A 22,650-nucleotide genomic window follows, 5' to 3' on the forward strand; every position below is an offset into this window, starting at 1 on the left:
GAATGCAAGCGGAGCCTAGGTGATATCTAAGGAAGGAACTGGATCTTCTTTTGATAAATATAGCATGAAGAATGTGAAAGACTGATGTTCAGTTTTAAACACATTCTTTGGATAGCAAAAGAGGATCAATAATCCTCTCATTAGCTTTACTAAAAGGACAATGTATCAATCTAGAAAGGATCCTTAAGCAAGACAAATCTATTCCACACAAGTCCACGTAAATAACCTAATGGTCCAGCTACACTACAGCTTTTGTGAAATATAATGCCTCCATGGGAAACCGGTAAACTAGGAAAATGTGCCCCTCAGAGCACAGGTCTCCGCCAGGCCAGGTAGCAGAAGTCAATCTTAGCCGATCAAGATGAAATCTGAAAAACCGGACAGGTCTGTCTCTTGATGACATGACTAATAGAGATGTGTACCGATTTGAGTGACGTGGTCAAAAACTTTAAGGGCCAATATCAAAAAATGTGTTTTGCAAATATCAGCCTCCTGGTGGCGCTATAAAAGGCTGATGGGAAACATGCAAGGCAGAGGTTTTTCCCTCGCCTGGTAACCACTCCCCCTTGAAAACATTTGGTTCACCAGTAGCTCCTCGATAGCTCTAGTACAGAATACAGATGGACCAGAGCTAGTTGTTCTCCCTGGCCTCTAGTGCAAACTGCAAAGTTCATGCTGATCAGTCCAGTTAAAGGTAAAAACACACATCTGCCTTTTATAGCGTCATCATGAAGTCGATTTGAAAAAATGCAGGGTGGCTCATCCTTGGACTAGACACGTGGGAATGTGATTGTTTTGCAACAATCGGACGCTGCGTTCATGATTTGGGGCATGTTCAAAACAGGCCCCTACTACAAACTTTGTTAGCCAATCTTAGGTAATCATAATAGAATATGAAAAACCTGACTATCAGTCTTGATCACATGAGCATAGAGATCATGTGTACATATTTGCGTGATGTTTGGACAAAATGACCTGACAAAAATAGCAAAAGTCGGCCTCCTGATAACCTTTAACAGGCAGAGGTTCTGCTCTGGCCTCCAGGAGTGTGTGCAGTTTCAGCTTGTGGCAGCGGTCAACAGAGCTGGGGTTTAGCGGTGTACAGTCAGTGTACAGACGGACAGGGGGCATAATAGTCTCGGCCACAGCTTTGGCCTGGTGGAAGCACCGCTACTTTTATATTACTGCATGCAATTGCAACCGTCAAGTATAGTATACAAGTCAAAGGAAAGGAACTCAAGAGCACCACCCTGTGGACAGGATCTGAACATTTCTTGCATACAATAAACTACAAGTTTTAAGATTGTATGGACAGTGGACACTGTATTGAAATTGTATGAGCACAATAATTTTAAAGCCGAGGGTTTCATTGACTGCTGTGCATTTAGGAAGCATTCAAGGGAGAACTTTGATAAGTTATTAATACGTTGTAATGCCAGCTTCTAAGAAAAACACTTCTATCCTCTATATACAGTTACCTTCTAATCTAGAATTTTCAAAGTTATGACATTGGGTACAGTATATCACCATATTAAAAACATACACAAAAGGCACAATTTAACTGAGATTCTTGCTTTATTTATTGGTCAACTTGATGAAATACTACAAAACGAATTCACAAAAAATCTCTTTCAAGTAATCAAATCTGTACAAACCTAAACTGTGTGGTTTATTTTTTACAGCTCTGGCTCGTGTATGAATCTGTGAAAAGAGTCATGTGTGCGTTTATGTTTGTGATTAAGTGCATGCTAACGCTCTCGGGACACGAGGTGACACTTTTGCCTTCCTGCTCAAGGATACTGAAACATCTTACTCTGAACAGGATCAGCATGGCAGCGTGCACATACACATGAACAAACGCAACTGTGTTTGACATTTTACAGTAGAGGACAGGGGAAAAACAAAACACCTCCCCCACTCCCCTACAAACACACACATGCCATCTGTTCACAGGAGTTTGCTGCTAAATTCGTCAGGGCAGCGGTCTCGCCAACCCTGCTTTTTCAGTCACAACTACTGTGGTATCAACCTTTCAATGGGGCTAAGTGGTAAGAGAGAGAGAGCGCGGGATAGTCTAATACTCTCACACATAATGTACACGCACACACACACAGGTTTTAATGCTCGCTCACAGGCAGACAGACAACTGTGTATTTCTTCTCTCCTGTGCACGCACGCACGCACTCAAGACAATTCATAACATTAAATGTTTTAAGAAGTACAGATAAAAAAAAAAAAAGGAAAAATAAGCCCTGGGTACTGGTTTGATTTCTGGCTGTTTGGTGAAAGAGAGGAAAAAGAGAGGTAGAGAGGGCAGGAGGGATGGGGGCGGAGGTGGAGACTGAGGGCAAAGTTGCGTGTCATTTCTTGGCTTTCCTTGGGGGGGTGACTGGACGGCCGGAGCCCATGCCTCCACCGCCGCCGTAGAACAACTTCTTGTCTGCCGGCTTGAGGATCTGAAAGATGATAGAGAAGTTAACTAAATGACAAGCAAGGCAATCACCGTTTCCCCAAACACTGGGTCAGGAACCATTTGTGAGTCTCACACATTTTAATGGGTTCCTTTTTTATGTTTCCTACATTTTGTTATTAATTATAATTTCAAAACATTAAAAAAAAAATATCCCCCAATTTAAAGGGATCACGACACACAATGTGTCCGTTTCGTACCTGGAAAGAGCACATAAGTGTCTCATCCACGCTCATCATGGCTCCAGCGTTGTCGAACTCACCGCAGTAGTTTGGAGCTGAGAACAGTGTCACCAGCTGTCTTTTTGCAAAGAACTCATAGCCGTCCTCCACCACCTGAAAACAAACACGTTATCCATTTGTGCAAAAGGAAAAAGGGCGACTTCCTTCATTTTGTGTTTGGACACAATACAATCAGGCACGATAACAGAAGCTAGCAATTCCTGTTTTATGTAACAGAAGAGACTGAGAGAACTAGATTTAGCAAAGCAGTGTCATCATTAAGACATCTATCCATATACCTCCTACCTGGTTATCATCAAGACTGGGCTAAAATCCAGAAATGCACTGATAGTAGACATAGATGGTCGCAGCACATTTTCATTTCGTGTTCTTCAAATCAATCAGTTGTTCAAGTTAGAGAGGTCTTTCTTCAAACCCTGCCTGTTACGGCTATATGCATGCATATCAATTTCTTTCAAAGAGCACAACTATTTATTAACCCGAAGAAGCACCTTGAGTCCTTACTGTGAGCTCCTACACCCACCCACCATTAGGCTCTCCCACTGCAACTGACCTGGTGGGCCCGACAGATAAGGTCCATGTCATGTTTGTGGAGGAACTTGGTGACGACATCGGCGCCGAACGTGAAAGAGACGCCACGGTCGTTTTCACCCCAGCCCAGCACGTCTTTGTCTGGGTCGGCCCACAGCAGGTCGCACAGCAAGCCCTGGTCGGGCACATCAGTGGGGCGCATGACCCTTCGCACTTGTTCCATAGACTGTAGGTCTGGAGACAGACCTGGGGAGAGAGGAATGACAGCAGGCAACTTACCACATAGAGCTTCATCGTCAAAATCGCTACACAGTGGAGAGTCGGTAAGTATGTTTTAAGGGGGTTACAAGAGCAGCAATCAGCAAATATATATAATATTTTATTATAGTTTTTACAGAAGCACTGTCAGGGGGACAAAATGCCAATACACCATTGGCATGATTTAATCTCTTGCTTGTAAATTACAGACTCTGGCATAAAAACAAATTAAGAACCAAGTCAACCAACTTCTTTATGTTAACTCAATTTGCACCAGCATTAATTAATCCCTCGATAGCGTATTGCCAAGGTTTTATCGTGCGTAACACTTACTTTGAAGAGCCAAATATCCGTAACGGAATGTTACAATGACAAACTGCTTGTTTGGATGTTGTCGTGTCGGTCAGTGCCGGAAAAAGGCGACCACGAGTGTCAGCCCACCTGCTACAGCCCGTTGAAAACCCTTGTATTCACCAGAAACGGCCCCCTCAATGTTCTTTCTGAGATAGAGCTGCGAATGGTGGGCTTAGACTGGAAGTGGATGCGCGAGCATGTTCAAAATGGCCACGGCCAGTGTCCCACTCTGTGTTGATGCGGGTAGCAACATCAGCTAGCGATACGATCGCATCAAAAAATTGATTAAATACAAACCCTCAAACCTGAGAATCTCGGGTTTGGCGGGCTAGGGTACTAATTTAAACCTTTTTTTAAGTGGTGCAGCGGCAGCCACTTCTACTCACGAGTGTCTGTGTTAGATACTGTATGCACTGCTTATTTCACTACCAATAACTCGGGTATACTCAACTGATTTCCTTAAAGGCCCGCTGACACGCCCCTCGGGAGCTAAGAACTGCTATCAAACAATGCTATCATGATTCTGACGTCAGAGTGGCGAGGGGCTTTCCCCAACGACTTCTATGCGGGCTCGCCGGGCTTGGTGGCCGTGGTAGCATAGCAACTTATGCTACTATTTTGGTGTCACATTTAGCTTGAATACTGGGTGAAAGTCTCATTAAAAAATTTTTTTTTCGCAACATTGTTCAGGTGAACTATGTGTTTATGCTTGTTCATTGTAATAATCAATATCGCTATGATTATTTTATTTATCGCCGCGTCGCTCCGCATGACAACATACAGTCTAGCCCGTCTCAGATGCAGGCTGCACACACACGGGGGGACGGACGGACGTACAGTCTCTGGTCAGGTCCCCGCATTGAACTGGGCATGTGTGTACGCACACACACACACACACACACACAACTTTTAGCCGTGGCTATAGTGCATGACAGCGGGGAAGAGATTCCGTGCCATTGCATGTGTGTGTGTGTGTGTGTACACACATGCCCAGTCCCCCGTAGAGGCTCATGATCTCGTCCGCAAGACTATGCCTCGGCATAGCGATATTTATTATTACAATGAATACAAACATAAACACACTATAGTTCACTTGAACAATGTTGTGGTAACTAACTACGGTATTACAGAGTGAGAGCGAGGGTGTACATGTCAGCCTGCGGCTGAGAGGGGAAAAGAACAGTAGTCGCGCTGCGGGGCTGCTCTCACAGCGGCCAGACAACAGCAGACCGTCCGTAGTCTTGACTGTCGCGCTGCGGGGCTGAGAGGTCTCAGAGCGGGCAGACAGGGGTGTTGGCGACCGGGGGAACATGGGACTAGAGTCCAAAATTTGCGCTTGTGCTGCAGTTCCCCTAAAAAACCCCACGCCAACCTCAATTGCATTCAAACTAAGCATTTCTGGCGAAAAAATATTTTTTTTCAATTACATTTATAGCCAATATGACGCTAAATGTACCGTCAAAAACGCTAGCCTGACCTATAGCCACTTGTTGCTAGCGCCGTAGCCCCGTTTCAAACTGTTTTCAGTCAGACCACGTGATGTGCTGTACCACCCATATTAATTTCGGGGCGTGTCAGCGGACCTTTAAAGGACCACTTCACCACTTTGACCTATCTTCATATAATAGGTCCTCACTAATAATCATGATAAGATGGCACCATTTCTTTCTACTCCGTATGTATCTCATAGGAGGGCTGTGGGCAGTTCAGAAATCTGTCCACCAGTGACATCATTAGGGAGATTTTTTTTTAAACAAGATTTTTTACGGAAGAAATTACATTTTTATTATCGCGATGGCTTCCATAGATATATATAAAGTCTAGATGGCTTAAGGCGGAGTTTCTGACGTCGTTCACCCGGCAGCCATCTTACTTCGGGGCTACAGTACAGTATGTTCAATGGCAGCTCAAACAAAAACAGTCATAACTCGCTTCAGATTAAAGGACACTTATCTGCTTAATTTTTTATATGAACGTCGTATAAAAGCATACGAGTATGCATATGGTAGCAACGTCGCTCTCCATTGGCCAGAACGCGGGTGAGCCATCTAGCTTTCTTATATATCTATGATGGCTTCCACTTTCTCATTGCAACTTGAAGGACGTTGCGATATTGAAAACGATCACTTCCACATAATAATCACCGGCATGGATTTTCTTGACGGAAAGTAGCTCATAACATGTCTATGGTGGATTTGTATGAAGAAAAACAAACGTTGCAGATAGATGATAATTCAAGCTTTCCATACAACTGCAATGTTGGAGAGTTTAACGTCGTTTAATACAATGAGATAGGACTTCTCTGTTTGGATGTATGGGCTGTTAAGGTAAGAAAGTTGTTTCTTTGCCACTCAGTAGGCGTTCCTGCATAACTTTGGGGTATGATGATGCATAGCCTCTATGGCAGGGTTAGGCTAGCCTCGCTTCGTGATACTAATATCACTGCATAGATATTAGTTTCGTCCCTCTCAGTATTAGATTATTTTCTGCAATGTCCAACCCCTTATTATTTGCATACTGGGCTCTAGTTGGTTATAGCCTGGTTCCAGACGAATCTGGTTGGTTCGTCACCACTTCGGCCGTGAAGTCCTCCAATTGAGGGCCAGACTAAGGCCTAGGCTAGACGTATAAGGATCTTTTGCAAAACGCACATTTTGTGTACGTTTGGGCCTTTCAGCCACACGCAAACAGCGTTTTCAGCCACTCAAACTGAGGTTTTTGGAAACGGATAAATAACCCATTTAGACCAGAGTTAAAAACATTCACTTTGAAAGAATATATATTCAAAGATTTGCGCCACATTTTTACGATAAAAAAAAAATAGCAGACCTACAAGCTCGTAGCGCGTCACTCGGTGGCGTGCTATGAGCTTGTAGATCTGCTATTTTTCAATAGCTAAATTACAACACAGTTTAAAACACCAAAAATGTGTCCCAAAATGGAAATATCGAAAATATCCGGATCAGTGGATCTGTGTAGTCATGTGAAACGGAGCTTTTGAGAAACGACGTCACCGCATATCATTTTTACTATAATAGGTGAGAAATGCAGCTTGTGCCTGCATGGAAGCTACACAATATCTATCCGATTGTTCCATCCATGTTTATATATCACTGTTAACATTAAAAACGTATCATATGTTGCATCAACTGCAGCGAGCAAAGGCTCTACTCTGCTGCATCCAATAATAAATATATCAACCTACTAGTCCAGTGCGGACTGGTGATTTCATGTGCGCCGAGTGTGAAGCTTGAACAATATGTTAATTGCAGACCACTACAGATAAACTGTGGATATTTACCTACCAATAAGGACCCAGGCTAAATGCAATTTCACAGTATTTTGCTCTCCATGGTCATGGAGGGAGAGAGAGAGGGTGCAGAGACGTGTGAATGCAAATGCAAATTGCGCGGTTAAGAAAGTAGCCTATACAGTGGGTCACCGTGAGCATATATGGCACATCTCTCTCCTGTTTATAGGTATAAAGGGCACACCCTTGCCTGCATGCCGACAATGTGCTCACGTGAACTTTTATTAGCCTACATTATCACATGACATTTATTATACACCTATAGCTACTCTACAAGCTCACAACTGGATGTGGACGCGACACTTCTATAGGTCTGACTCTGCTATTATTTTCTGTGCTGGACTTGCCAAGTCGCCAGAGCAATGGTAAACACAGTGGGACATGCTGACAGACAATGAAAGAAACATGTTCCACATCCACTCACAATTTAGGTGGCTTTTAAAATGTGGTAGGGGACGACTTATTCCTTCATTAAAAAATATGATTGGCACCTCATAAAATGTAAATAAAAAAAACAAATATAATATAGCCTATACAATTGAAACCCGCTACTGAAGTGATTTTATCCTGTGTTCAATGCGTTTCTGCGTTTGTGTGTGCACATAGATCTGTCGTACGGGCAGCGAAAATATCCGTTTTGCAAAAGATCCATTGCCTGGGGCAAAATGCATTGCAAAGGCAGATGAAGGCTGGCTATGCGAGGCTAGGGGTAGGCAACAGGAGTCCCGCATATGAAGTGCTGGAGATATTGGTCTGAGGACAAACTTAGTTGCCTACCCCTGCTCTACAGAGAAGCATAGATGAGGGAAAGCAGAGTATACTTACACTGAAACAGTTTACAGAGTGGCGCGCACACACACACCGACACCCACACAGATCTTATGAACAGACTTATTTTAAACTCCGCAGCAGCGCTCACTTCAGAGCAGATAACGTTTAATGTATCACATGTAGTGCACAGAGTGAATCTAGTCAACGTTATGTCAAATATGCTATACAGAAACAACCAGTTTTTGCGCTTATATACTGTGCAGTCTTTGTAACTGTCCCAATTTGGAGCAGTTGGTGTTTCGTCTTTTGTCTGTGTAGTTATCAAAATGGGCATACCTCCATGGCAACAGAAAATCTTCTCGTCCACGATGGCAGCCACAGGCAGACAGTTGAAGCAGTCTGTGAAGGTCTTCCATAGCTTGATGTTGTACCGCCTCTTACCTGCAGGAGGCGGAAAGCATTTGGTTGTTTGGTTACAACCCTATCTTGGGGCCCATAAAAGCTTGTCCCAACAACTGCCACTCTTGCAAAACATCAGGTACACTTTGTATTTTACATAATCCTGGCTCTGGAAATAGCTGTGAAAAAGCATGTGATTAATCACTGTCGAGGCAGGCAGCTCAGTCAAACTCTTTTACCCCAAGCACTTATTTCTGATTATAGTGTCTTTTGCTTTGCTGTACTGTTGTATTTGTTATTGATGGCAATTGTATACATTGGTGGCAAATAGCAGATGGCAATTTAAAGAATGGAAATTTTATGTGTTTTACGTTTATATATCCTCTGCAAATATCTGCTTCAATGTGTCCAATACATTCTTTCACATAAGTTTGCAAAACAGAATTAACCTGGTTATATTATAGCTGATCAAAACGGGACTATGAAAATAACCGTTTACATGTTGTGGCTGGTTGATTTGACAGCTTCTTGGAGCAACTTTAAATTCTGGTTACGCGCCAATATCTATGTTCTAATATAAGAATGCTCACGAAAACCTGACAAGATATGCCAGGCACTGTGGATGTAAAAAGAAGATTGAAAGAAAAATAATCCAGTAAACAAAGGACTACAAACAAATCAATGTACAAAAATGTACCAACTTTCACACAATGTTGTGCCACAATGCTAGTGAGGTTTTCTTTTCTTTATATTTGGGGCATTTTCTAAGCTTTATTGACAGTTACAGTGGAGAGCGAAAAGTACATGCGGCAATTCCTCTGATCAGATTCGAACATGGGCTGGCTGCACAAGGACTGAGCCTTCATGGTATGTCCTCTACCAGGTTACCCGTGGGATTGACCAATAGTGCATTATGAGAGTGTGGCGAGCCTGAGCAGTCTGCCGAACACATAACTAACAACTGCCCGCTGTACAGACCACCTTCGGAGGCCGGCCTCTTCCAAGTCGGAACCAGAGACAAGGGTGTGGCTACACAATACTGAGTTGGACAACTTGGACATTTGAGGATGATACACGAAAGAAGACAAGGACTGTTTTCTAGCACATTTTCACACCATTAGGATGCAAGCCAACAAAATGCTTATTTTTCTGGCAGTCAAAACCTGTTTACATTTTAGTAAATATTAATTTAGCATATTTTACAGAATAAGACCACCAGAATATGTTGTACAGGTAACAAAACCGTAACAATTAGCTTAACATTTTGGCGGAACACTGAATACAATGAAGCTACTGCTTGTTATTAATCATTTGTTTAAGCAGTTCTAATAGTTAAGTCTGTATCAAATAAAAGAAACTCCTAATTTCAGTAAAGGTGCTCCTATTGGCATTAGGAATGTATACTTTAGAGTTGTCGATAACAGTTGCCAAGGCATGTATTGTACCATATAGGTTCTCATGCCTGACAGCGATGCCCCGGTTCGTATCCTGAACCAAGCAGAACCCTGTTGCATGTCAGTCTCTCCTCGTTTCCAGTCTCTCTACACTGTGACAACTCACTAGTATCAATAAAAGGCAAGAGAAACCTGAAAAAATTACTTTGAAAAACAAATGTGCTCATGTGCATTTATACCATTTTAGGCGGGAACCCCTTTTGGTGTTATGCTTTAGCTATTTTTGAAAAATCGAAGAACGACTGACATAGAAACATAGCTTTTTCAGAAAACTGTCATTTTCAAACAGACATTTTTAGAATCTGATCTCAGGTCAGAATGGGTTAAATGCATGCCACGTGACTCACACTCATCGTAGAAGCCATATATTCTGTTGATGGAGGCACATTCATGGTTTCCCCTCAACAGGAAGAAGTTCTCTGGGTATTTGACCTTGTAGGCCAGCAGCAGGCAGATGGTCTCCAGGGACTGCTTCCCTCTGTCCACGTAGTCTCCCAGGAACAGGTAGTTGCTCTCTGGAGGGAAACCCCCATACTCGAACAGCCTCAGCAGGTCGTAGTACTGACCATGGACGTCACCTGATGAGGAACATAAAAAGGAGTGGTGTTGGCCAGAGTGGAATGTAACCGGCTGCCAATTTTCCAAGATTTGTTGTATGTGTGACTGTTCTGCTGTGTTTATGTTCAAAACAAAGGGCAAGGGCTCGATAGTGGTTGGCAGTGGCACCATGTAAAACAACAACACGCATTCTTTTAAATCAGCAATTCCCAATAAGTGGAATCAGCAGTATGAGAGGGAGATCAACTCCCCAGAGTATCAGTGTTAAACACATTACACACCAATTCTGTAATTAGTCTGCAACTGGGAACGTTCATTCAGTACCATGCATTACACTTGAGTATTAAAGTGGCATCGCCAATTTCTTCAGTCAGCCATTGTGCTATTGTGATGTTAAAGGAACATTCTCATACACATATCGTACATAAAATGTGTAGTATGTTTCTGTAAGGTATCTTCATGTTTATCCTTACGCACGATCGTCCAAACTTGCCATTTGAAAAGATGTGGGGAAAACACACTTTTTAAAAGTAGCTTGGCATAAGTAATTCAGAGCTTTGTGAAAAACAGCAGTTTATTTTCAGCAATTTAACTATTACTGCCAAAATTGAGAGGGATTTGGTATCTTGAGGGGTGTTAACAGCACAGTGAAGCTAAGCCAACATAGACTCAGGTAAGTGTAAGTTAACGTTTTAATTAGAAGAGGCAAACTTACACGAAATTTGAGTGGAAATGATCAATTATGTAAAGTTAGCGCGATATGTTGTAGATAAAAAATGACATGCAGGGATGTCGGTCCTTTAAATAAACATTCATACATATACATTGAGGATTCCTTATAATAATCCAGAACTCCTGAGCAGCATCAGAGATCTTGGAATGTTTCTGAATGCAAACGCTGACCGCACTTTGAGGAATTCAATTCCCTCGACCCAAAACACCACAACTAAGCCTTACCACAAATCTTGAGCGGCGCCTCAAGCTCAAGCAGGATTGGCTGGCTAAGGAAGATCTCGCGGGACTTGAGGCAGAGGCCACGGATTTCATTCTCTGTCAGCTGAACATTTTTACCAGGTCTGGAACCTTTTACTGAAAAGAAGAAATTGAAAAGAATCAAGGTTGGGGAAAAAACCATCACCACCACATTGGCAAATGGCATTATTGGTTGATCAACAATATTGACATTTGACATGGATTTAGCCATAGGAAACTAGATAAAAGTAGAACAACAGGCAGCAATGAGATGGGGCCAAACAAGGGGAAGGAGGAGAAGAAAAGGAAGATGAAGAGGAGAAAATAATCTCTACATAGATTAGAAAGGTCCTTGGCGGGTTTGAACAGTGAAACTTTGAAGACAACAATGCAAACCACTGAGCTACCTATTAACCTTTTGTAGTTGCAAGTAGGCCATATAAATAGGACATAAACAGTATGACCAGGGACAAAGAGGGAGATGAAGTAGAGCACACATGGGCAACTGGCGGCCCGGGGGCAATATGCGGCCTCCACCTTCCCTTAATGTGGCCCTCAGGTTAATATCGGAATAAATACGGATATACCGTATTATTGATTTCAGTTGTTATTCCAAACATGACTTTCTGTAATTACTTTAGTCTATAAATTAGTAGCTTAATGACTGCTATTACAATTGTATTGTCTTTTTTATGTCCAATGTATTTGTATTTAGTTCATAAAGTTAGCATAACTATAATTCAATTCCAATTAAAAAATAGCAAAAACGTATTCAGGATTTCAACTCAAATATAGCTAATCTACAACCTCAAAAGTCAAAACGCATTTTGAGCATGTACGGTTGGCTATTTTGCTACAACAGTAATATGGAATGCCAGTGTGGCCCTCTGGAGTGAGTGTGGAAATATAGTGGCACTCTCCATCGTCAAAGTTGCCCACCCCTGAAGTAGAGGACAGATATATATTTGCATGCAATATTTGAGTATCCAGACATGAAAACAGATTATCATTTATGCTGCATTCAGTGCATTGAAATGCTGAACAATCTGAATTGCAGAAATATAAGAATTAGCACTTTGTTCAAAACGTACACAACGCAATTATTATAATTATATGGGCCATCATGACTGTGTGTGACTGTGTTAGATTTAAATTAACTGTGATGCAAAACAGTCCATTTTGACATTTCTACATGTGACACAAGTATGAAATAGACTTAAGGGTTAAAATAGTGAAGGAAATGATCAGACAGATCCTGAACAGGTTGCACCTATAACATCAATTTGTTGATGACATGTGGTCACATGCACATAATGGGGAATGCATATTAATGGGTAAAATGAGACACGGAAATAAATACCATACATAAACAATGGGTTTGATAAAGGTAAGATTATAATACTGGTAAATGAATAAATAAGTTACAAAATGATGTCCAAAAATCAGCTTTCAAGATATAACCAAGACACATACTCAAAATTACACCCTGAAGAAGGCATTTGCTGAAACGATGGTCTATTAAATCATAGCACTGGAGTGCACAAAAAAAACGAAACACCAACCAACCTAATTATTTAATTTTAAAGATTAGATGTATTGTAGCAGAATTGACAGTGTAAGTGTACATTTAAAATGTATATTTTTTATTTGCTCGACTGTTGCCACTATTATGTATATAGTGTATGCTTAGAATGACTACAAGAAGTACTAAAGAAAATCTGACTGTGTGTGTGTGTATATTTTTTCTTTTATTTATTTTTTTATCAATACTTGAGTATACTCTTTAAAAAAAAAAAAGAAAACTCCCGCACACATTTCCCCATGCCCCTCAAAGTGCTTGTACATTGGCATTCTAAGCCCATGAAAACATCTCTTGGAAAAGAAAAGATTGTGCAAGTTATTAATGCTGTCAGCATGGCCAGTAAGCCCAGTATGTTATTGCTAGTGCTACCAGGGGAGATGGCAACAGCAGACGCAGGTCTCTTTCCACCTGCAACAATCATCACCCGTGGCCATAATGTATAAGATGCTGTGCTGTATGCACAGTTAAATATAAACCACTTCGTTCTTAGCCCAAACAAAGCATGATTAATTGAAAATGGAGGACCCTGATGTAAACTAGTCTTAGTGGTTTTATCCTCGTAGTAGTTTTTGTACTACTGTAGTTGTCTGTACTTTCCTTGAACTGTACCCATTAGTACAAACTGAATACAAATTCCAATCAAGCAAGCATACTGCGGGGGCAAGGTTCCTAATGCCAACAAGGGACATTGACAGTCCCTTGTTGGCATTATGAACATTGCTCCCGCATGCTGAACTTCCAAATACATTAAGAAGGGCTCTGAACCTAGAATCCTAGATGTCAATTTTAACCATGCCCCACAATCAAATCTGACATACAAGTATCTGCATAATTGCAATGGATAATAGCACAAGCACATAGTGTACCATAATAACATGTCGGTACACGGTGATGTTATTTAAGATGAGTGGTGCAGAACAGATAACAGAGCACATGTCATGGACATATTATGGCACCAATAACTGTTAACACTGTATTCACTCAACTAGGCGCGACGACACTAGTGAAGTGTCGGCTAACTAGCTAAGCAGCTAACTAGCTAGCTTTAGCCAATTTAGCTCGAACAGCTCACGTTATCCTAGCCAGGAAAATACGAAGCAAAATAAGTGAGCCTTACCTTCCAGGAGACGTGTTATGATGGAATCGATGTTCAGTTTATCGGCTTCGGCCATACTATTCCCGTATTTGTGGTCGTATTAAATCAATGTGAACGGATAGCTAAACTAGCTACCGAGTTAGCTCAACTAGTTTTTTTTTTAATCGGCTATCGTTAGCCAGCCAGCTAAAGCTAACCTTGGGACAGTAGAACTGCAGCACGCAACCTCGAAATGTTGAGGTTGTAAACGTTAATAAGCCGCGGTGGGATAATATTTCAGCAAGCCGTGTTAGCCAAATATTTTCATTTCAACGATGAATTGGACAATGTAAATGTGTTGTTGAGTTTCTGTTCTGTTTCAGTGTGGTTGTTGGACCTATAACGCGGTTCCGTCTGTCGGCTGCCTGCTCTTGCCTGCTGGCCCAACCCTTAAACTGAACCCTCCTCCTCCCTGAACAAGTAGCTATCTGCCGGAAGCGGTTCACATTGGGGCGGAGCGGAAGTGGTGCACATTGTAGCCTCAATGTCATTGGTCCGTTTTGGTTGGTTAATTACCTTGTCAGTACTGTCAGTATATTAATTGATTTTATCTAGTACAATACAAATATTATAACTAGCCTAAATAGGCTAGCACTGCAGTGCAGTGAGTGGTAAGGACCCCCATAACTTTGACAGTGTACAAATGGAACCAAATGGAGCTGTTAAGGGTCCTTTTGCTTTGTCAGCCTACAAACATTTAAGTGACATTTGGTCATTATGAACATACATTTTTAAGGGTTCCAGGTGGTCCCAATCTTTTGGACATGGACGTGGATTGACATAGACATCCGAATCGACCGCGTTGGATATTTTGTAAAGTAGAAACAGAGGTTCAAATCAATAAAGAAAATTGATTGATTGATTGATTGATTGATTGATTGATTGATTGATTTTATTCTACAAATTCAAACTTGTATCCAGGATAACACAAGTAAAGGCAATACTTATTTCCAATGTGGTCCTGTCAGTGCAACCATAAAAAAGTGGCAAAGCATATTGCTTTCTAAAATTATAGCCTACTCCATCCATGTTCTATTTACTTACTTTGTGGTATCTTGATTATATTGTTGCCACAATAAGTTATATATTATATGATATCAAAGATTGCAACTGTACTTGTAGCCTACTTGCAATAAACCTGTTTGAATCCTTTGAATAATTCAAGAAAGTCAGTTTGTCAGTCGATGGATTATCCAAGCCAACAGAGCCAGTGTCCAGGCCAAAACCAGAGGGAGTTCATCAAACCATTGGGATTAAATTAATTTCGCTCCTATGCCACTACAACGTCCTACCATCAGCCATTAAGAAAAGGCTACGGACGGCTGCGACCCCCCCCCCCCCTTTTACTTTCTTTATATGATGATTTCCTGGTTTTCATAGAAGTGTATATATAGTTAGTTAGTTACTGTGAGAGTGAGGCCCAGGGACCCCTGCAAGTCATTCAATGCATCCCTGCCTTTTGATTGATTGATTTTCACAGTCCCATTAAATGTGTTCTTAATTTACTATTTAAAAAATATACTCATGATGAGTCATAATTCATCATTTCTAATTCTTACATATCCGTACTACAAACAATATACGACATTATAATATAATAATCACACCAGAATTCCAGCTTTACCCAAGAGTTATACCTTTAAAGGCTAATTTATTACGCCTTTTAAATAAACTGTATTAAAATTATTCAGGGTTTACAATTAATCCATATGTTACAGATTACATTTTATATTACCACTAGGGCCTGCCCTAGACAGTGACTCGTGAGTGAGACAGTGATTCATAAACATTTTTAGACTGTATTTAGCAACACAAGTCGTTCAGAAAGTGTTCACATTTAAAGCGAAATATAAATATATTTCTGCTGCGTAGGTAGGCGCAAAGACGAATGGGAGTATCATTTGGAGCAGCTTCATGCATCATTGCATCGTCGTCATGTCGCTGGCTTCTGTTGACATTGACAATGAATGGTACACTGCGTCGTTGCGTCTGCCCGTGTGAACGCAACATGAAGCGACGTTTTGGTATGGCGCAATGTCATGACGCGTGACGCACTGACGCTGATGTCATCATCAAGACGCAATGACGCACGGTTCAAGGGAACAAGCGAACCGGAGCCGAGTGATTAATTCTTAATAAGTTTAAGAACAGTAGTAAACATGGAATTCACACAAATCATCGAATATACACAAATAACACCATAGTCTAAATACCGCAACAATACAACCATGAAGTTGGTTCATAAAGACATCGAGAAAGACAATGCCGGGTGAGTTGCTAACGTTAGCCAGCTAGCTAATCTATGTTGTTGTGACTTGCACGTTGTTTTTCTCTACCAGATGCACATGACATGTGTGTCACTCCGTCTCCAGCAGTGATGGATTTCCATATGGTAACTTAGAAATAGGAAGACGTCCAAATCTACACAACTATAAGTGTTCGATATCCTATAAATTGGGATCATCGTGCAGAGCATACAAGTCTTAACAAGGTTTATAAATACGTACAGTAGAGCTCTGTGAAATGGTGATGGTTCCTCAGCCGTATCGGTATATTGGTTCCCTCAGGGTTATGGTTCGGGCTAGCCGCAATCTGCAACTCTATATTGTTTTATAATGGGATGAATCTAGAGTTGCAATACCCTCCATTGACTCCCCATTCATCCAATTTGCTTTTGCGATCTGCTTGTATGAAACAACGTTAAACTCACCAACATTGCAGCTCTAGGCAAAGCTTGAATTATCCTCTTTCAATCTGCCATGTTGTGAGCTACTTTCTGTCAAGAAATTCTGTGCAGGTGATTCTTTTTCTAAGTGTTGGAGTTTGGAAGCACTCGTTTTTATTAACGGGTCGTGCTGCTGCCTCCTGCATTATGTATGAATGAATTAACCATTGTAAAGCGCTTTGAGCACTTGGAAAAGCGCTATAAAAATGCAATTCATTATGTGCAAATTCGAAAGGTGGTACACAGGGCCATTCAGTGACTTCGACAAGCGCTTCCAAACTCCAACACATAGGTCTACACTCCCTTAATAATGAATGGGCCATGTAGAACATGAGCTCATCACAGTATGCGAGTCGTTCAGACTCGGAGTACTGCAGTGTTAAATAAAATAAATGCAACTCCAAAGAATCGAACCAAATGGACATGTATGGGTCATTTTAGACAGTGCACCACAATCCACATATACATACTGTCCAAAAGGTGTCCATATACACTTTTATAATGTTTACGCTTGCTTAGTACCTACCACCCATTCAAAGTCTCGTGATACAATGAACACAAATTGGTTGTTATTATTATAACTGACTATTTGTCACGCTGACATGTACCTAACATCATCTCCAGTCAGGTGACTTTGATACCGGACGAGGCGGAGGACATGTGGCATACCTACAACCTTCTCCAAGTTGGTGACAGTCTCAGGGCCTCCACTATCAGGTAACTACTTCAGCCATCATCATCATCATCACCAAATTCCCCAGTCCTGGACATTTGAGCCCAATACACTCCTTCCTTCCCTAACCCTTATCCCATTCTGTCCCTTATCCCTTCAGGAAAGTAACGACAGAGTCATCTACCGGTAGTACGGGCAGCTCCAGGGTGAGGACTACCCTGACTGTGTGTGTGGAGACTATCGACTTTGATTCCCAAGCCTGCCAACTGAGGGTGAAGGGCACAAACCTAGAAGAGAACCAATATGTCAAGGTCTGGAATTAACAACTTAGGGCATGTCATTATAGCCAGAAATGGTCAAATTGTCAAAAATGAAGCTTTGTTCAATGCCATGGTTTCTTATACTTATTTAATTATTGTGGACATGGCATCTGCCATTTGACCTTTGAGTGACAGTGTTCTACTCTGTGCTTTAGATGGGAGCCTACCACACCATTGAGCTTGAGCTCAACAGGAAGTTCACCCTTGCCAAAAAGATCTGGGACAGCGTTGTGCTTGATAGGATTGGTAAGCAATAGTGTGTGTTCCTTTTTCCACTTCTTAAAATTTTAGACTTGTGTGACCTGAAAAACATGGCTTCATGTAGAGTACAGCAACTCAAAGGCTATGTGTATCCTCATACACAAAAATCTAAATGTAAACTCAATTTGTAGCGTTTACAGTATTTGACTGTGTATCTTGCATCCAGAGCAGGCATGTGATGCCACCCAGAAGGCAGATGTGGCAGCGGTGGTGATGCAAGAGGGTCTTGCTAACCTGGTGCTGGTGACTCCTGCCATGACCCTGCTCCGTGCAAAGGTGGAAGTGACTATTCCTCGCAAGAGGAGGGGCAGCTGCACTCAGCATGAGAAGGTGGGTCAGCTCAGATGGCTGCTGGGTTTTGTACCGTGTTGTTGAGAACCAGTGATTGAAACGTCAATGTGATATATTGTAGTTAAGCAGCCGTAGCTGAGTGGGTAGAGACTAGAGTGGCAGTCGTCTGGTAATCAGAAGGCCGCCAGTGTGGCGGTGACCTTTGTTCCACCCAGTCCATATGGAAAAGTGTCCTTGAGCAATAAATGTAACCCATAACTGCTTGCTGGGCACTGTATTAAAAGCAGTTCCCCGCTCCTCCTACTAGTTAACACATTTAAGAGTCAGAAAAGGCGTCAAGATGGCTGTGGATCAAGCGGGGAGATCCATGGACCTCACAAGCTACATAGATACAAGCCGGAGCGTGATCAACCTCAGCTGGTTCGCCTGGGCCTGAGTCTGTCTGATGTTGCGAGACCAATGTAGACAAATGTAATTTATTACGTATTGGATTGCCAATGCCATTATTCGAAAGCATTATACACAAGTGCACTCTTTGTACAAGGGAATTACAGGTTGTATTATTTGTGTATGGACGAGTTGATGTGAAAATGTTTCCTGTGTTTCTGTGTTAGGCTTTGGAGAGGTTCTATGAGGCAGTGATGCAGGCAATTCTCCGTCACATAAATTTTGATGGTGAGGTTATTGTGCAGGCGTGTATAGACACACACACACACACACACACACACACACACACACACACACACACACACACACACACACACACACACACACACACACACACACACACACACACACACACACACTTGTGAGCTTGTTGAAAGGCTATTTTTGGTGAGCGTTTCATAGCACAACAAAGACCTTAGTCTGTTCCTTTCCTTTCCTCCAGTGGTCAAGTGCATCCTGGTGGCCAGCCCGGGATTTGTCAAGGACCAGTTCATAGCCTACCTCTTCAGGGAGGCGGTTAGGCAGGACAACAAGCTCCTGCTCGAGCACCGGCCCAAATTCATACTGGTCCACTCCTCATCAGGTCACAAGTACTCCCTCAAAGGTAGGAGGTGTGGCATACTGAGAACAAAAACTACAAACTCCCATCAATGGCTCAAACACTTAATAAGAACCTCTGTTTTGCAGAAATCCTCTCCGATCCCACTGTCACCAGTAGGCTTTCTGACACCAAGGTCTGTATTCTGCTACTTATTTTTCTATTTTCTTATTTATCTATATAGTACACAGTCTGAAGACACTACAACAATGTTACATTTACAAGTTAGATTGGATGCTAAATGCTCCTGTGTCTGTGTAACCTTTAGGCAGCAGGAGAGGTGAAAGCCCTGGAGGACTTCTACAAGATGCTCCAACATGAGCCTGACAGAGCTTTCTATGGGTGAGGGAAGCATATGTCTATGGCGGGAAGGGCCCTAACATTAAAGGGCCACTTAACCCCTTTTGCAACCAGATCTTTTTTTTAATTCTTTTTTTAAAATATATTTTTTATCCCACGATTTTGTAACCCATTTTTCACCCCTGTGTCAATCATCTAATGTGATCCTGGGCTCTACACACCCTCCACCAACCTAGTCCCCATATATGGGGGACAAGGGGAGAGCAACGGACTTGAACTCATGCTTCCTTCATGCCTAAGTTGCTCCTTTACACCTGACAGGGGGGAGTTTCCCTGGTTGGACGTAGCGTGTGGAAGGATTACTGCATGTTTTTTGTGAGGGTACCTACCCTAGGGGATACGGGGAGAACATACAAACTCCACACAGAAAGGCCCTTTCGCTCACTTCCTTCCTGGACTACATGTTGTAGGAAGGAAGTGAGCCCAGTGAACACTTAAATATTTAAAAACACAAATTACCCACATAAGAACCCCGGGAAAGAAACATAATTAAAATAAGATCTGGTTGCAAAACGGATGAAGTGGGCTTTTAAAGAAGCCGTTACCTACAGTTTCCTCATGCCCAAACAGTCTAATCTGAAAACTTTGTTGTTGTGTGCCGTGATAGGGTGGCTCATGTGGAAAAAGCTGCTGAGGCACTGGCTATCGACACCCTGCTGATAAGCGATAAGCTTTTCAGGTACGTGCTAAGAGTTGTGATCCTGTGAGACAGCTGCTTTTTAGTTAGACAGATTAATCTGCATTCAGATTGCAATCAACTTGAGAAACCAAAGTCTATTCATTTTTTATAGCAGATGTTGACTTTGAACATGGTTGCCTCACTGCACTGTTGTTTGTTATGGCACAGAAGTTGGTGGCAACTGAATGTTGACGCAGCAATACCCTACCCATGTGTAGCCAACAGCTCACTAGCATTACTACAGTAAATGTATTGCTGTAACACAAGCAGTGCTACAGAAACAAATAGTTATTGATGTTGCATAACGGTGGCATAGAGATGACATTGTTGAAAAGGTGACGCTCTTCTGGGTTGCGTAGACTAAGTGAGACTAAGTGAGTTAATTTCCTGTCCTGTGTGCACACATCTAGGCATCAAGATATCGCTACTAGGAGTCGGTATGTGCGGCTAGTGGACAGCGTGAAAGACAATGCTGGCAATGTCAGGTACCAGTGACCGCTAAAAACCAAACACTGTCTAATGTCAGACTCTACTTATGCTCAGGCAATAATTCAATGTTTTTTGTTTCTTTATTTTCTTTTTAAACAGAATGTTTTCAAGCCTTCATGTGTCTGGCGAACGTAAGTAATCTACACTGCAGAATATTTCATTGAATGTTATATTATAGTAATAGTTTGGGCTTTTAGATTTTATATAGTCTGTTGAGAAAAACCTTCGCAAAGCTTAAGACCAGGTGCGAGGCAAACAAGTGCACATCAATAATAAAATAATACGCCGGCTTGCACACTGCCAAACAGGAGCACATTTATTTATGGAGAGACAACGTTTTGGTCACTGATAACATTCTAGATATGTTAGGATCTGTTATATATGTTATATATCTCTATGTTAGGATTTTGTGGGATTCAATGCTCCAGTAGACCCGTCGACTGACCTACCGCAACCGTCTTCAGCATGAAACGTTATTGTGACGTTTTGGAGAAATTCAGTAGGCTGCATTCTGCGTTGATTACGGCTATAGTTTTGACAGCAGCGGCACGCATTGTCTGACATTACAAACCCTAACACTAAATCTAACCTCAGTCTTAACCGGCCACATAAGTCCCCTAACCTCATACGTTTTAATTGGCCACGTAGTCAGTTGACAATGCGCATTGTCGCTGGTAGCCGTGATCAACCACACAGAATGCAGCCTACTGGGATCTAGTAGATTAAACGTGATTTTGTCCCTTTCAATGCATTGATGACATTCAAAACTGAGTGACGCTGTACAACCAAGTATTGATGTATTCATGTCAATTTCCTCAGAGCTGACTCAGCTGAGTGGTGTGGCAGCCCTCTTGCGGTTCCCTATTGCTGACCTATCAGAGGATGAGGATGACAGCAGCTCAGACGACGACTAATCCACTGAAATGAACCAGAGACCAGGGAAGCTGGAAAATAATGGAAAGCAGTGAAATGTTACCACTAGAGGAGGACTGAACAGACTGAATATGTTCAGAACACCATGGGACTGTGTTCCAGTTTTACAACATGTTACTTTGCTAACCTCTTTCGAAGCGAACTAATTGCACACGACAGTCCTTAATTACTTTTGATGCATTGGTTGCAGTTTGAAAGTCGCAGTGTTTGAACTTTGAAATGCTAAAGCCTAAAAGATGAGCAGTTCATGTGAATGCCAAGGAAAGTAAGGAAGTTTTTGTTGCCAATTAATGATTTGGAAACTTTGGAATTACAATATATACTATTAATAGAGCAGTATGGAAAACACATGGGTTTAATTTCTGTGGTGCAGTTTTCAAATGTACATACAATATCTCTTCTTGCAATTAAACAGTTGAAGCATACACACTTATGTAGTGTTATATCACTCTGTCACCTGAGCAAACACTCCTTCCACACAAATAAAATGTAACTGAGGGAAAATATAGAAAATATATCATTTATTAAATAAATAAATATTTGTATATTAAAAACAGCTATTTTGGTTATAGGCAAGCGACTGCGTTTTAACAAACTAAGAATCAAGTGTGCTCAGGATGTTTAGGTTCATATAGCATAGTGATGAGTTGCACAGTTAACACTGTAACACCACTTTATCCTTCCCTGGGAAAAGAACGCCAAATTTGATTCATTTCCCCAAGAACGGAGACCATTCACCATAATACAATCTCAGTGTCAGCAGCTAGGACTAAAGTGCATATACAGTCAAATCACAGCCTGCATGCTGAAAATACTGTATGTAGATGAATCCGAGTTT

General features: G+C 41.7%; 2 protein-coding genes across 2 annotated transcripts; one reads left to right on the forward strand and one right to left on the reverse strand.

Annotated features, from left to right (window-relative positions):
• Positions 1–1,562: 1,562 nt before the first annotated feature.
• ppp1cab (protein phosphatase 1, catalytic subunit, alpha isozyme b) lies at positions 1,563–14,436 on the reverse strand. The gene is made up of 7 exons (XM_080789227.1): positions 14,019–14,436; positions 11,305–11,436; positions 10,137–10,367; positions 8,273–8,377; positions 3,266–3,489; positions 2,671–2,805; positions 1,563–2,456 (listed from the first exon to the last, which is right to left on the reverse strand). The coding sequence occupies exons 1-7, from the start codon at positions 14,071–14,073 to the stop codon at positions 2,361–2,363; spliced, it is 978 nt and encodes a 325-aa protein (XP_080645353.1). The 5' UTR covers positions 14,074–14,436; the 3' UTR covers positions 1,563–2,360.
• A 1,682-nt stretch (positions 14,437–16,118) lies between these two features.
• pelo (pelota mRNA surveillance and ribosome rescue factor) lies at positions 16,119–22,241 on the forward strand. The gene is made up of 13 exons (XM_080789783.1): positions 16,119–16,305; positions 17,386–17,478; positions 17,595–17,745; positions 17,910–18,000; positions 18,182–18,345; positions 18,921–18,981; positions 19,196–19,357; positions 19,441–19,487; positions 19,620–19,693; positions 20,319–20,390; positions 20,801–20,875; positions 20,979–21,010; positions 21,699–22,241. Exons 1-13 carry the CDS (start codon positions 16,265–16,267, stop codon positions 21,791–21,793), a joined length of 1,158 nt encoding a protein of 385 aa, XP_080645909.1. The 5' UTR covers positions 16,119–16,264; the 3' UTR covers positions 21,794–22,241.
• Positions 22,242–22,650: the final 409 nt, after the last annotated feature.

This window comes from Protomyctophum bolini, assembly GCF_963924005.1.
Source record: "Protomyctophum bolini genome assembly, chromosome: 18".
Lineage (NCBI taxonomy): Eukaryota > Metazoa > Chordata > Actinopteri > Myctophiformes > Myctophidae > Protomyctophum > Protomyctophum bolini.

Bases quoted from the DNA above. Each gene is read 5' to 3' on its own strand.
- ppp1cab (XM_080789227.1), bottom strand. From the start codon at position 14,073: ATGGCCGAAGCCGATAAACTGAACATCGATTCCATCATAACACGTCTC. The intron at 11,437-14,018 runs GTAAGGCTCACT...TCTTCTTTTCAG, and splicing joins CATAACACGTCTCCTGGAAG to TAAAAGGTTCCAGACCTGGT. The intron at 2,806-3,265 runs GTCAGTTGCAGT...GTTTGTTTTCAG, and splicing joins TTATCTGTCGGGCCCACCAG to GTGGTGGAGGACGGCTATGA.
- pelo (XM_080789783.1), top strand. From the start codon at position 16,265: ATGAAGTTGGTTCATAAAGACATCGAGAAAGACAATGCCGG. The intron at 18,346-18,920 runs GTGGGTCAGCTC...TTTCTGTGTTAG, and splicing joins GCTGCACTCAGCATGAGAAG to GCTTTGGAGAGGTTCTATGA. The intron at 21,011-21,698 runs GTAAGTAATCTA...CAATTTCCTCAG, and splicing joins CCTTCATGTGTCTGGCGAAC to AGCTGACTCAGCTGAGTGGT.